Source organism: Ovis aries, chromosome 1 (genome assembly GCF_016772045.2).
Source record: "Ovis aries strain OAR_USU_Benz2616 breed Rambouillet chromosome 1, ARS-UI_Ramb_v3.0, whole genome shotgun sequence".
Classification (NCBI taxonomy): Eukaryota; Metazoa; Chordata; class Mammalia; order Artiodactyla; family Bovidae; genus Ovis; species Ovis aries.
In genome coordinates, this window is record NC_056054.1 from 186,800,825 (window position 1) to 186,815,180 (window position 14,356).

The 14,356-nt window shown below is 37.0% G+C and overlaps 1 protein-coding gene across 4 annotated transcripts in view; it reads right to left on the reverse strand.

The window, feature by feature from the left end:
- Window positions 1-14,356, reverse strand: part of POLQ (DNA polymerase theta) — a 102,833-nt gene that overhangs the window by 1,019 nt on the left and 87,458 nt on the right. For 3 of the 4 annotated variants that reach the window (XM_042231980.2, XM_015092468.4, XM_042231983.1), the window contains 3 exons: window positions 10,032-10,156; window positions 2,954-3,107; window positions 516-631 (listed from right to left, as the gene is read on the reverse strand). In XM_042231980.2, the coding sequence (XP_042087914.1) occupies window positions 516-631; window positions 2,954-3,107; window positions 10,032-10,156 (395 nt within the window). Of the gene's footprint in view, window positions 1-515; window positions 632-2,953; window positions 3,108-10,031; window positions 10,157-14,356 lie in introns of those variants that run through there. The other variant, XM_042231985.2, reaches the window with a different exon arrangement.

A 14,356-nucleotide genomic window follows, 5' to 3' on the forward strand; every position in this document is an offset into this window, starting at 1 on the left:
AAAAAATAAAATAAAAAAGAGGTTAACAAAGAAAACAAAACTAAAAAAAAGAAAAAAAACAAAAACAAAAACAAAAAAGAAGGAAGAAGGAAGAAAAAAAAAAGGGGGTTAACAAACTCTGTACAAAGAATCTTTGCCAGCCCACCCACTGAGGTGATAAGGCAGTCAGGAGCTCTTTACTCTAAGCCAGAAAAGAGCCAGCATCCCACACTAGTCTGCACTGAGGAACTGGAGCTCTGCCAGGTTTACTAGAATGCTCAGAACTTTGAAAACCGCAGGGAAAGACTCCAAATTCTCATCTAACTTCTCACAGACAAAAATATTCCTGCATCAGGAATTTCTTTTAAAATGGGTTTAAAGCTGAGCACTCTGAGCTCCTTCTCTGCCCTTACATGAAATTTCTACTTTTCTATAGCCATCCCGGGGCTAGAGAATGGTTCCAGAAAGCTCATGTATCTTAGCCTGACCTAATATCTTAGCTCTCTGTAGAATGCACAGAAACACTGCAAAAATACCTGAACAACATCTTCTTCTGCCACTTCATATAAGAGTTCATCATGGAGCTGAAGGATAAAGAAGCCTCCTCTGATGGGGCAGAACATCCCTTGCAGTTTTTTCTTTGGCAACCATCCTAATCCATGAAAAAAGCAGCAAAACTGATCAGTAAGTAGGTCACTGGGCTTTGGGAAAGTTTTTTTAAAAGAGAGATTTAAGAAATCTTGAGAAATTATAATTAAGAGAGTGAAACACATAAAATCTGGAACTATCAAGAAAAGAACTACTTGTTGGTTGCCACCTAGCCCACCTATCAGGTAAATTCAAATCTCCACAGACTTCCTCCCAGAAATCAGAACTCTAACAAAGACGTCAATAAATGGAGTTAACTGACACTCCCTGAAGATGTTTTTTTCTGGCCAGAGTGTCATCATGGTAAAACTGGTCCCCAGTTGGACCACACACTCTAGACTAGGAATTCTAAGCCCAGTGTCCAATTGTGGACTTCAGAGAACATACAAATTCCTGTAGAGACAATCTATACATTTTCAGCAGGTTCTCAAAAGAACTCATGAATACAAAAATGGTTAAAAATCTAGACTTAGTCACTATTTCCTGATTAGTGGGCCAAGTGGTTTAGATTATGCCCCTCTGATCACCAAAATAAGCTTCAACATTAATACTTTTGGAATAACACCCTTTCATCATTTGCCCATTTCTCAGAGCAGTCCTTCCTTTCTGCCATCCAACTTTCCTTATTCTTCAGGAGAGCATAGAAACCATCTCCTTCAGTATCTGGTACTTCCCTCAGAGAACTCTAACTCCCACTACCTGCAGCCCAAATTTTCTCAGAGGTGGCTCCCACAGGGTAAGACAGCAAAGGCAGATGATGCATGGCCAGCTGCTTCCATACCAGGGCTGCAAAGGCTGTGCATGTTTGCCAGCTCTGCTTAAATCTCATCTGCCCCATTGGACTCCACTTTTCTTGCATCACTGGCTGTCTGGATGGGTTAGGTTTTCTGCTTTCTGATCACTCTACCTTTGTCCTTTTTGATTTCCCTTGGTTACTTCGGCTTCTGACACAGAATGCCATGATCCTCCTGTTCCCTGTGAGGTCAGCTTCCTCAGGCTCAGCTTCCTTTGATGTCCCTGACCTACTACTGCCTTTAACTCAGCATTACACAATGAAGTCATCCTTAATGACATTTCCACATTGTCTTCCACTGATTCTAAAGCTTGATACTATCTATACCTTCATTTGGACACTGCATCATTCTGCTGTGAAAAGTCATGTAACTATTTCACAGTCACATATCATATCTTCCATTCTTTAACAGATTTAAAATTCAAACACAGGTTGATAACTTTCCTCCTAAATTCTCCAAAGCACACAGTACAATGTCATTCCCCCAAGTTAAGTTTTGACCATATATTCTTTCCACAAATTCAAAAGTGTGAATGTGTGCATGTGTTCAAGGAGGTCATGAACAGGAAACATGTTCTTTTGAATATCAATTGACTATAAATTTATAGTTTATTTCTGGAAAGTTTAACTACTTTGTTTTATATACACACATACATATATATAAATATACACACATATGCATACATACACGCATGTATTTTTTTTAAGGTTTCTATATAGGGACTTACAGTGCTAAAACCAGGATAACTGGTCACCCTTACTGTACACTTAAGAGAAAAGAAGCCTAAAAAAGGAAAATAACCTGTGAGTGTTTTTAAGAGAATAATTTGACTTTGCAGATGCTTTGAAAGGGTCTCAGAGATCATCTTTGGTCCACAGACCACACCTTAAATTAAAAAAGTGTCTCTAGGGAACTCCAAGGAGTATTTTCCTTTTATGATCTCCTTCTCTCATAAGTGTACAGTACGTTAAGGTGACCAATTATCCTGATTTTAGCAGTGGAAGTCCCACATCATGGGAAACCATCAGTCTCCCACAAACTGGGACATTTATCATCCTAGACTCTACAGAGGGTTTTCCATTCCAGAGGTTATAAATCAGGAAATATTGCTACAAATTGAATGCAAAAATATATAACAGAATCTATCCTCTCTTAAGCCAGACACTAAAGAGATTTTCAGAAAAGTAAAATAAAGCCACTCATTACCAATTTTTTTTGTTCTGAAAAAAATGTCATTATTTTCATAAAAACTATGTTACTTGTGTTAACACATGGTGGGTTTATTATTATTTGTAACTGTTAATAAATATTTTTAAATTATCAGTTTTAATTTCTAATATGGTATATATTGGTAGATATAATGAACGTAAACAAAAACTTTTGAGATTCTTAATAATTCTAAGAGTGTGAAGACATCAGGAGACCAAAATGTTTACAAACTGTTGAGAAATCAATGTAAGTAATCTTCCCTTTTCTTTTCTGATGTAATTAGTCTCAACATGTTATAACAGGGGCCACATTTATGAACAAACCTGTTCTGTCACTTTGGAGCAAACTCTCTCGATGACCATGGGATTTGAAGGTTGAATGGAAGGTCTCTAACTGCTTCTGAATATTAACTGTGGCTATTTTGACAATATCAGCCGCCGAACCTTGGACTCTTGTGTTGATAGCCTGACGCTCAGCCTATGAAAAACAACAATTAACAGGTACTCCATCAGATACACCAACATACTTTCATAACTGCTTTTAGTGTCCACAGATTAGTGCTCACATGTGCAACAAGACTGGAAATCTGGAACAGATGTAACCCAGGACATCAACTGTAAGCTTCATCCTAAGATTAATAACTAGAATGATCCACGGCCCTAGATTCTGGGCTGTCATTCACATGAGGACAGACTAAACAGAAGAAGAAGGTCAGATTGCTGTAGTCTAGGCTTCAACACTCAGTTAGGAAGAAAAAACTACATTACACTTAAAATGTATCTATTAAGTTCAAAATTATTTTAAAAAATATTTTATCAATGTTCTAAACTTCACCTTAAAGAATCTATTCCTCAAAATATAATTTCTCTTAATCCTAAATAGACATAATTGGAATACCATTCTTTGCGATATGAGTTGGAATGTTTCAAGTACATCCCCCACATCAGTGGCCTCTTAGTCCTACCTAGAGTTTGGCCACAGCAAGCCTGCAGCCCTCTGGTATGAATCAGAGCTTTTTATGGGCTGCTGGGGCTAGTAGTTAGCTGCTGGTGAAAATGCAGGTCCTAAATCCCAAGGTATTAAGTTAGAACTTCCCTGAAACTGCTGCTGCCATGAGCTTCTTGGCAGGCAACCACAGTTGCTAAAAGTGATCATCCTGGGGCTACAGGAACTGGGATGTAGGTCAATATTCAAGGTGTAATTGGTCTATGATTACCACTCCTGTTGTCCCCAAAGGGCTCAGAAGATGGGAAGGGTCTACTCACTGGAGGGATCTATGTAACTTGAGAGGTGTTCTCTAGTTGCCTGTCACCTGGGCTACATCCAACTCCAAGTATATTAAATACTGGTTAAAGAGATAGACTTAAAAAAAAATTAATAACTAGTTTTGTCAAATGCTGATGAATCCATCCTAAACACACTCAGCTGTCACTGTTTTAAGAGTGACTGAATTTCAAAGTTCTACTGATTACTCCCTTTCTTAAAACCATATGCCTTTGTGTAGTGGATTGTTATCATTGCTATAACTTGCTACCTTTCTCTGTGAAGTCCTGAGCCTCCATCCATTGCCATGGGATTCAAAGTGTTTTATACTCTCACGGACTTAACTTGTTTTGGCCAATAAAATGTTAGCAAAACTTAAATATGGCACATGTAAGGAGTTTTGGAAGCTATCTAACACCATCAGAACAAAGGGTTTATTCCAGATAGGGACTTTTCTTCATTTTGAATTTTAGAATGAAGAAAATACAGAACACAGCCACAGTTAACCCAGAACCAAACTGTAACATGAATTAAAAATAAAGCTTCTTATAAGTCACTGAAATTCAGGGCTTGTTTTTACTGTGACATAAGCAAATAAAACCAAAATATATACCTCATTCTCATGATACTATACTCCCCTGAGACTATTCCAAAATAAGAAAACTTGACAGTCTCAGCTTTGTGTCCCACAGTCTCAGTCCGTTCCCATCACTAGTGCATTTTCACACACATAAAAATACATAGCTTTCTGATAATGGGAGATTACGTCATTAGGACCAACCCTCCCACTGATGATAACCAGAAGAGCTTGTCAGAAAATGCCTCTTTGAAAGAACCAGACAGGAAAAAGGAAGTGAAGAATTACAGAACCTAAAAAACTAGGAGAGAAATGAAACCAAGGAGGTGACCCTAGCTATGGAGGTCACCCTTTTTCCCAGGGAAATCAACAGATTCCTGAAGAGGCAGCTGAGAGGATAAAAAGCTGAGCAGAACTTGATGGTCTTTAGGAGTGATAACAAGCATTTGGGTTCACAGCCCAACAAGTAGGAGGAAGCCTGGTAAAGAGACAACACGACTGTTTTTATAGAAAACTAAGGAAAACAAAAGTGAATAGGAAGAGACTATAGGAACACAAGTATGAGATGTAGTAACTACATGCTATTATCAGACTTACTAGACTATAAAATGATCACGCTATCAAGAAGATAAAAGACAAAGCTGAATATTTCGGCACAGAATCAAACACTCGTAAGAGCAAAATAAAAACTCTACCACCAAAAATATTAAAATAACATAACTTAAAGCACTTAAACAGTGCTTTCTCTGTATGTGTGCAGTGGGGAGATAGTACTGACTTGGAAAGAGCATAGAAAGGCCTTCTGGGGTGCTGGAAAAGTTCTAGATCATTCTGAACTTAAAAGCTCAACAGTTGCAAATTAGGCAACTTAAAGATAAACTGGAAGAAAATATCCATTATCGATCATGATGAAATATAAAGATGGAAAATACCAACCAGAGGATATGAAAAAGGAGGAATTAAAGACAAGTTTTAAAATTTTGTATTAAAAGTTCCAGAAAGAGAGAAGAGATTTCAATGAAACAATGATTGAAGAAGAAATGGCTAAGAATTTTCCAAAATCAACAAAAGATCTCAAGGTACAGATTCAAGAAGTCCTAATGCACACCAAAAAGGATCAATTAACACACATCCACACACAAAGGCACAGGAGGTGAGAAAAAAAAACACAAACTTAAGTATATCACAGAATACCTGCTGGAAACCACAAGGAAAGAAAAATACTGTATTGAAAGCAACCTAGAAAAAAAAAGGCAGATTACCTTTAAAGAAGAAACAGACCAGGGTGGGCCAGTTAGAGCCTACAGGTCAAGTCTGGCCTATCACTTGCTTCTGTAAGTGAGGTTTTCCTGGAAGACTGTGCCTATGACTGCATCTGCACTAGTAAAGTAGAGTTGAGTAGTTGTGACGGAGACTGTATGGCCTACAAGTACATATATAAGAGAGCTAACTTTTTCTGACACAGCACTATTAAAAACCTAAAGGGAAGTTCTACTTACTGGTAAAATGTTTAAAATTTCCCTCTGAGATCTGAAAAGTGGCAAAGATGTTCACTATCACTAATTCTATTCAACACTGTACTAGCTAGTAAGTCAAGCAAAAGTTAAAAAAAGAATACGACTTGGAAAGGTGGTTAAAAAACTATTTTAGGGAGAGATAGATTATAACTGTGCAGACAGAATACCTGAAAGTATCTACAGATAACATTTTGGAATTAACAAGTAATATTTGCAAGGTTTCTAGACAAGAAAACAATAAAGACAATTATCTTTCTATACTAGCAGCAAAGGGTTAAAAAATGTAAAAAGAGAAGGAAAAGAATTGTTAAAGATACCATTCACAAGAGTATTAAATTTTGCAAAAATCTAGCTATAAATTTAATAAAAATCTTGTAAGATCTCTTCCCCAAAACTAGACATCACGTTGACAGAATTTTAAAAGGCCTAAGTAAATGGGCATATATAACTTGTTAAGCCTTTGACTGTGTGGATCACAATAAACTGTGGAAAATTCTGAAAGAGATGGGAATACCAGACCACCTAACCTGCCTCTTGAGAAATCTGTATGCAGGTCAGGAAGCAACAGGTAGAACTGGACATGGAACAACAGACTGGTTCCAAATAGGAAAAGGAGTACGTCAAGGCTGGATATTGTCACCCTGCTTATTTAACTTATATGCAGAGTACATCATGAGAAACGCTGGACTGGAAGAAACACAAGCTGGAATCAAGACTGCCGAGAGAAATATCAATAACCTCAGATATGCAGATGACACCACCCTTATGGCAGAAAGTGAAGAGGAGCTAAAAAGCCTCTTGATGAAAGTGAAAGAGAGTGAAAAAGTTGGCTTAAAGCTCAACATTCAGAAAATGAAGATCATGGCATCTGGTCCCATCACTTCATGGGAAATAGATGGGAAACAGTAGAAACAGTGTCAGACTTTATTTTGGGGGGCTCCAAAATCACTGCAGATGGTGACTGCAGCCATGAAATTAAAAGAGGCTTACTCCTTTGAAGAAAAGTTATGACCAACCTAGATAGCGTATTCAAAAGCAGAGACATCACTTTGCCGACTAAGGTCCGTTAAGTCAAGGCTATGGTTTTTCCTGTGGTCATGTATGGATGTGAGAGTTGGACTGTGAAGAAGGCTGAGCGCCGAAGAATTGATGCTTTTGAACTGTGGTGTTGGAGAAGACTCTTGAGAGTCCCTTGGACTGCAAGGAGATCCAACCAGTCCATTCTGAAGGAGATCAACCCTGGGATTTCTTTGGAAGGAATGATGCTAAAGCTGAAGCTCCAGTACTTTGGCCACCTCATGCAAAGAGTTGACTCATTGGAAAAGACTCTGATGCTGGGAGGGATTGGGGGCAGGAGGAGAAGGGGACAACAGAGGATGAGATGGCTGGATGGCATCACTGACTCGATGGACGTGAGTCTGAGTGAACTCCGGGAGATGGTGATGGACAGGGAGGCCTGGCGTGCTGCAATTCACGGGGTCGCAAAGAGTCGGACATGACTGAGTGACTGAACTGAACATGTTTATCAACTGGAAAACTCAAATTTATAAATATGTCTCTTAATCCCATCTTGATCTATGAACTCAAAGCAACTGCAATTAAAAAATCCCAACAGGGTTTTGTGTTTGTATGGAAATTCACAAGCTGCTTCTATAATTTATATGAAAATGCAGAAAATCCAAGAATAGGCAAATATTCTTGGGGGGGCAGGCAGGGGGAAAAAAGCAAGTTGTGAAAACCTACTTTACCATATATCAAAACATCTTATAAAGTAGCTGTATAACTAAGGCAGTATGGAGGCTTAATTGCTCAGTCGTGTCCGCCTCTCTGTGACCCCCTGGACTGAAGCCAGTCAGGCTCCTCTGTCCATGGGATTCTCCATGCAAGAAGAGTGGAATGGGTTGCCATCTCCTCCTCTAGGAGATCTTCCCAACCCAGGGACTGAATCCACTTCTCTTGCATCTCCTGCATTGGCAGGCAGATTCTTTACCACTGTGCCACCTGGGAAGAAAATATGGCAGTGCTTAGAGGATGAGTAAATACAAAATACCAAAACAATGTGTCCAGAAACTGATACATCCATACTTGTAGATTTAATTTTCGGCAAAGGTAACTCTGCAGAGCAGGGGTGAGGTGGGTGAGGTGGGGGAGGAAACAGCCTTTTCAATAACAGCTTGTACAACTGTATATCCATAGGGGTAGGGAGAAATCTTGACCCTAAATTTTGCTAAATGCATAACAATCAATTCCTAGTTGATTGTAGATATAAATTTAAAAGTCAGAACCAAAAACTTCTACAGTATTGACACTGGGGTAGAGAAACCTTTCTTAAATAGATCATAGAAAGCACTACAATAATACAAAAGACTGATAAAGCCATGTAAGCAAAAGACTCATATCTGGAATATAAATGTAAAAGTGAAAGTGAAAGTGAAGTCACTCAGTCGTGTCCGACTCTTCTGCGACCCTATGGACTATAGCCTACCAAGCTCATCAGTCCGTGGGATTTTCCAGGCAAGAATACTGGAGTGGGTTGTCATTTCCTTCCCCAGGGGATCTTCCCGAACCAGCGATCAAACAAGGGTCTCCTGCATTGCAGACAGACGCTCTACCCTCTGAGCCACCAGGGAAGTCCCTTAAAAATGTAAGGACTCTCATAAATCAATTAAAGGACGGCCAACTCAAAAACAAAAAGACCTGCACAGGTGCTTCACAAAATGTATCCAAGTGGCTAATAAATATATAAAAAATGAAGTTCAACATCACTAGTCATCAGGGAAAAAGCAAATTAAAAGCACAATGAGGTATCAAGATTCAGGTACCAGAATGGCTAAAATCAAAAAGACCAATGATTTCAAGTAATAAACTGCCTTTAAAAACGTTCCAATAGCTGATTTCATGTAACCAGTAGAAAATTATCTATGCCCAAGTGACAACTCAAATTCTCCACTTCTATCAGATTGGCCTTTAGCCAACCCTTACCCAAACTTTTATTCATTTGTGATTATCTTTTTTTCTCATGCCCAGCAATCTAACCTTTAGTCTTCAGGTATCTGTTCAAGTCCTACTCCTCCAGGAGCCTAGATTATTGACTATAGGTATACGTGTTTGCTTTATCTCTTCCAATGTATTTTAAGACTTACCTTCCCTGTGCATCAACTACAGTGCATATAGTTGTAAACATGGTAAAAGTCTGGGAAATATCTGAGGTCTATATGTGGATATACGGGAAGCGAGAGAGTAAAGAAGTAACAAAAGCCCAACTATTCCTCCATAGTTCCTAAGAGCATTATTGCTCTGAGAGGATGTAGCTCAAGACAGAAGTTTAGCAATTTGGGGGTTGGATATTTTCATTACATACAATGTGTAGTGGGCAATGACACATGAAAGTATGGGGTAAGGGCAAAATACAACCAGTTAAAATAGGAAGCTCTGGACTATAACAGAAACTTAAATGCTAAAATACATAGAATACTTTTATGGATCCCGATGATTTCACAAAGAGCTTTTAGTCATAATTAGAGTAAGTATCATCAATAAATCTTTTAAATGATATTAAAAATAGCTTTTTAAAATATTTTGGGTATCCTAGTAACCTCTGATGAGCCAGTATTTTTTAAATAAATAAACAAAAGGATTGAACAAAAAAATACTGCAATTCAATGACTGGCTAATCTTTGAAGACAGTGGCAATCCGGTGTGATATGACAAATTAATATATGATATCTGAAAACAAAGAACAATTAGCAAATGTGAGTATTAAGTGTATATATAACTTATTACCAAAGTTAATAAATAACTGCCTTAGTAAAACAGAACACCTTAAATTGGAATATTATTAAGTGAACCCATATTTACATTAATCTCCTAAAATCAGTGGTCAGCAAATACTGGCATATACCATCACTTCAGAAGTCCTTAATGAAACAGAAGATCCAATTCATATGCTAGTCTCGAAAAGAGACATTAGCAGGGTTCAGTCTTTGCTGCAAAAGTATATGTCATTAAAATATTAAGTTAAAATCCAGAGAAATTTCAACATACATGAGCTTTATGATAAGGATTGTTGTCTTTGATTCCTGGTAAATATCTACGCCTTCCCAAAATGGTCTGAACAAATCCATCTCTTTTACAGTTCTTCACGGTCTCTCTCATGAAATGACTAATCCCTACAAAGAAAATAAAGAAATAATTACAATCAACATCCATCCTTTATCTCACTCACTAGTTTCAATACAGTGAAACACATCAAAATTTGACAATGATTAACACTAACATCACCGCATCAAAATTTTGCATGTAAACCTTCATTCACTTTTTCTTCCAGTTCTACTGAGAATTAACTGACATACACCATTGTGCAGCATGACAGCTTGCTTTACATGTATTCGAAAAAGTGCTTGCTTAGACAGCACGTATACATATACTGTGAAATGATTACCACAATAAGTTTAATTAACACTCATCATCTCATATAGCCTTTAAACTTAGAAACTAAAAGGACTTTAGAAATGACTTTAATCTCTTTGTTTTTTAACCACCACCAACAACAAAAAATACAAAACTCTAGAATGACAGACCAGGTACTAAAACCTAGGTGGTTTTATTATAGGACCTTAAGACTATTCCATGCTACTTTTCACAGGGTTCTGTTCTTTGATCACATTAATCCTCTTTCACTCTTTGATTTACAATTTCCAGGCTTGGGTTTCCCTGGTGGCTCAGACAGTAAAGAATCTGTGTGCAATGCAGGAAACCCAAGTTCAATTCCTGGGATGGGAAGAGCCCTTGGAGAAGGGAATGGCTACCCACTCCAGTATTCTTGCCTGGAGAATCCCATGGACAGAGGAGCCTGGCAGGCTACAGTCCATGGGGTTGCAAAGAGTTGAACATGACTGAGCAACTTACACTTTCACTTTTCAGACTTAATACATTCCAACAGCTCCTTGTTACCATCTATGCTACGATTCAAATAGGACCTAACTGAAACTAATGCATGAGTTATAACATTTCATTAGAAACATATACAATTCCTTAAAATTAAAAGACTATTCCCTATGCCAGAATTCATTCTTTGCTACATAAGTTCATGTTTAGGTCTTCAAATTCTTTTCTCCAGGTAGGCCAATCTCCCCGTTGCTCACTGAGCTAGAAAAGTTCTTCTCTTCTGAAATATTCTATTTCTATACTCTTTAAAATACCTTCAGGTATAGAGAATGCCAGTCTATCTTAATTCTCATGTGCTCTTTCTGCTTTCTCTCAGCTCTGCTCATCCTAAGTAATAAACACTAATGCTTCCCAATTAAAACCCCTCTTTTAAAGATTTCTGTTGTGTGGGTGGCACAGACTGTGGCTGACAGGAAGGTGAGAAAACCCATCAAGTGAAGCTGTTGGTGATATCTGACCACTAGCATAGCAATTTCAGAAAGCAATCAGGTTCTCATCTTCTTCTCTAGAAGAATTACTGTGATACAGCTGAAAGAGCAAAGAAAAGGATGAGATTTAAAAGACTGCACCTCTACGAATTCTTTTACCTGACTCCTGCAGGAGGTCTTCAAATATTCAGACTGCAAGAACTACTTTAAAAAGCAATCAATGCTGAGGTATATACAATAAGCACTTTAATAAATGTATATACCTTTGTAAAAACCACTACAAGATACAAAACATTTTAACCAACTTCACAGCCAGCTCCCCATTATCAGCCTCAAACACTCATGGACCTACTTTAATACACCTTATCTTTTTCATGTTCTTAAATTTCATAAAAATTGAATTTCACTGTATGCTCTCACTTAAGTCTGCCTTCTCTTGCTTAGTAGCATTCCACTACAGAGACATACCAAAATTTGTTTATCCATAATCCTGCTGACAGATAATTTGTTCCTGTTAAAATGGAGACAGTAGGCTCAAAATGAAGTCACTTAGGCTAAACCCTATGTCATCAAACCAAGACTTAATACCTAACCTGACTGCAATCTCAATACCCCCAGAAGTAAAATCTTTAACCATTCAATCTGGAATTACATGGTCAGCTTTAGTGAAGTTATCTGTCCAATAGGCCCTTAGGAGGGTGACCTTGCCTGAAACAATATTACATTCTTTGCCAATAATTTCCTTCATCTGCCCACTCCATTTCTACCGTTAAAAAACTTTTTTACAACTCAGTGAAGTTCCTTTCTATTGCTAGATGGGATGTTGCTCAGTTCATGAATCATGGAATAAAACCAATTTGATCTTTAAATTTACTCAGTTGTTAAAGAGAAATGGAGTAATAGATACAGAGAACAAACAGGTTGTTGCCCGGGACAGGGTTGCGGGGAGAATGGGGAGGAGAGAAATGGGTGTAGAAGAGTAAGAGGCACAAACGTTCAGTTACAAGATACAAGTATGAAATGTTATTGAATTACATAATTCAGTAATTAAATAGTTATTGAATACAGTCAATACCTATTTAATATCTTTGCATGGTGATAGATGGGCAACTAGAATTATCATGGTGACCATTCAAAATGTGTAGAACTATCAAATCACTGCTGTATACCAGGAACTAACATAGTTTGTAGGTCAATTACATTTCAAAAACCAACTCATAGAAAAAGAGATTTAGATTTATGGCTATAAGAGGTGGGAAGTAGGAGAAGGAACAGGTGAAGTTGGTCAAAAGATGGAAACTTCCAGTTATAAATAAATACTAGGAATGAAATGTACAACACAATAAAGCTAATTAATACTGCAGAATGTTATATATGAAAACTGTTAAGAGAGCAAACACTGAGATTGTTACCACAAGGAGAAAATCTTTTCTTCTATTTCTTTAATGTCATATCAATATGAAAAGACAGTTGCTCACTAAATCTATGCGGTAATCATTTCAGGATGTATTTAAATCAAATGATCATGCTGTACACATTAAATTTATAAAGTGCTGTGTATCAATTACAGCTCAATAAAACTGAGGAAATTTTAATTTATTCACTTGGATTTTTGTTGTTTAACATTTCCAGTCTTTGGCTGTTATAAATAAAACTTCTATAACATTCACATACAAGTCTTTCCTAGGACATATGTTTTCATTTTTCTTGAGAAAATATCCAATAGTAGAACTGCAGAATCATACAGTTAAAGGTATGTTTAACTTCAAATGAAAGAGCCTTACTGTTTTCCAAAGTGATTGTACCATTTTACAACCAGTCAGCAATGTAAAAGAGACACAATTTTTAAAAATGTTAGCATTCTAATGTTTCTGTAATAGTATCTCTTTGTGGTTTTAATTTGTTTTTCCCTGAAGACTAATGATGATAACACTTGATGTAGTTGTTCAAATATTTTTTTTTTGTGAAGTGTATGTTCAAATCTTTCAAACTTTATTTTATGCATTATTTACCTTCTTAGTTGTCAGATTTCTTTATATATTCTGACACCAGTCCTTTGTTAGATAATATGAACTGAAAATATTTCCTCTCAGTCCATCACCTGCCTTGCATTTTCTTAATGGTACCTTTTATCAGTATTTATGTTTTATTGTTAATTCAGTATTATCATTACCTAAGAAACTGGTGTCTACCTCAATGTCCACAAAGCTCCTCTCCCTGTCCTATCAAGTTAATTTTTGAATATAATATGAGATAAAAGTAGAAGTTCATCTTTTTTCCATACTGGTATCCAGCTGTTCTAGCACTTGTTTGACAAGACCATCTTTCCTCCATTGAATTACCACAGCAACTCTGCTGAAAATCAATTCACCGTGTACATATAGACATATTTCTGGATACTCTTGTGTTTCATTGTTCCCTAAAACTACCCTTAAGCCAATTCTTGATTACTGTAGTTTAAAATAAATTTTGAAACCAAGGAGAGTTAAGTACTCAACACTGTACCTCTCCCTGCCAAAATTATTCTAGTTATTCCAGACCCTCTGAATTTCCATGTAAGTTTAGAATCAGCTTGTCAAATTCGACACAGTCTAATGATATTTGACTGGGAATGCACTGAATCTATACAAAAATTTACAGAACTGTCATCATAACAATATGGTGCCTTCTAGTAAAGCAACATGGTAAACCTCACATTTACTTAAGTATTCTTCAATTTCTCTCAAACCCCAAAGGATTACTTTTGAGTTCTCAATAAAGTCTTGCACATACTCTATTATTTTATCCTAAGTATTTCATGTTTCTGATGTTATTATAAATGGTTTTATTTTTACTTCATTCACTGTTTATTGATAGTATATAAAAATAACTGACTTCCTGTGCTAAACTTAGTTATTTGTTCTAGTAGTTGCTTTTGTAGAATTCACATGATTTTCTATGTACAAGATAATGTCAAGTGAATAAGGCTTCTTTTTGGGGACTGGGGACAGAGTT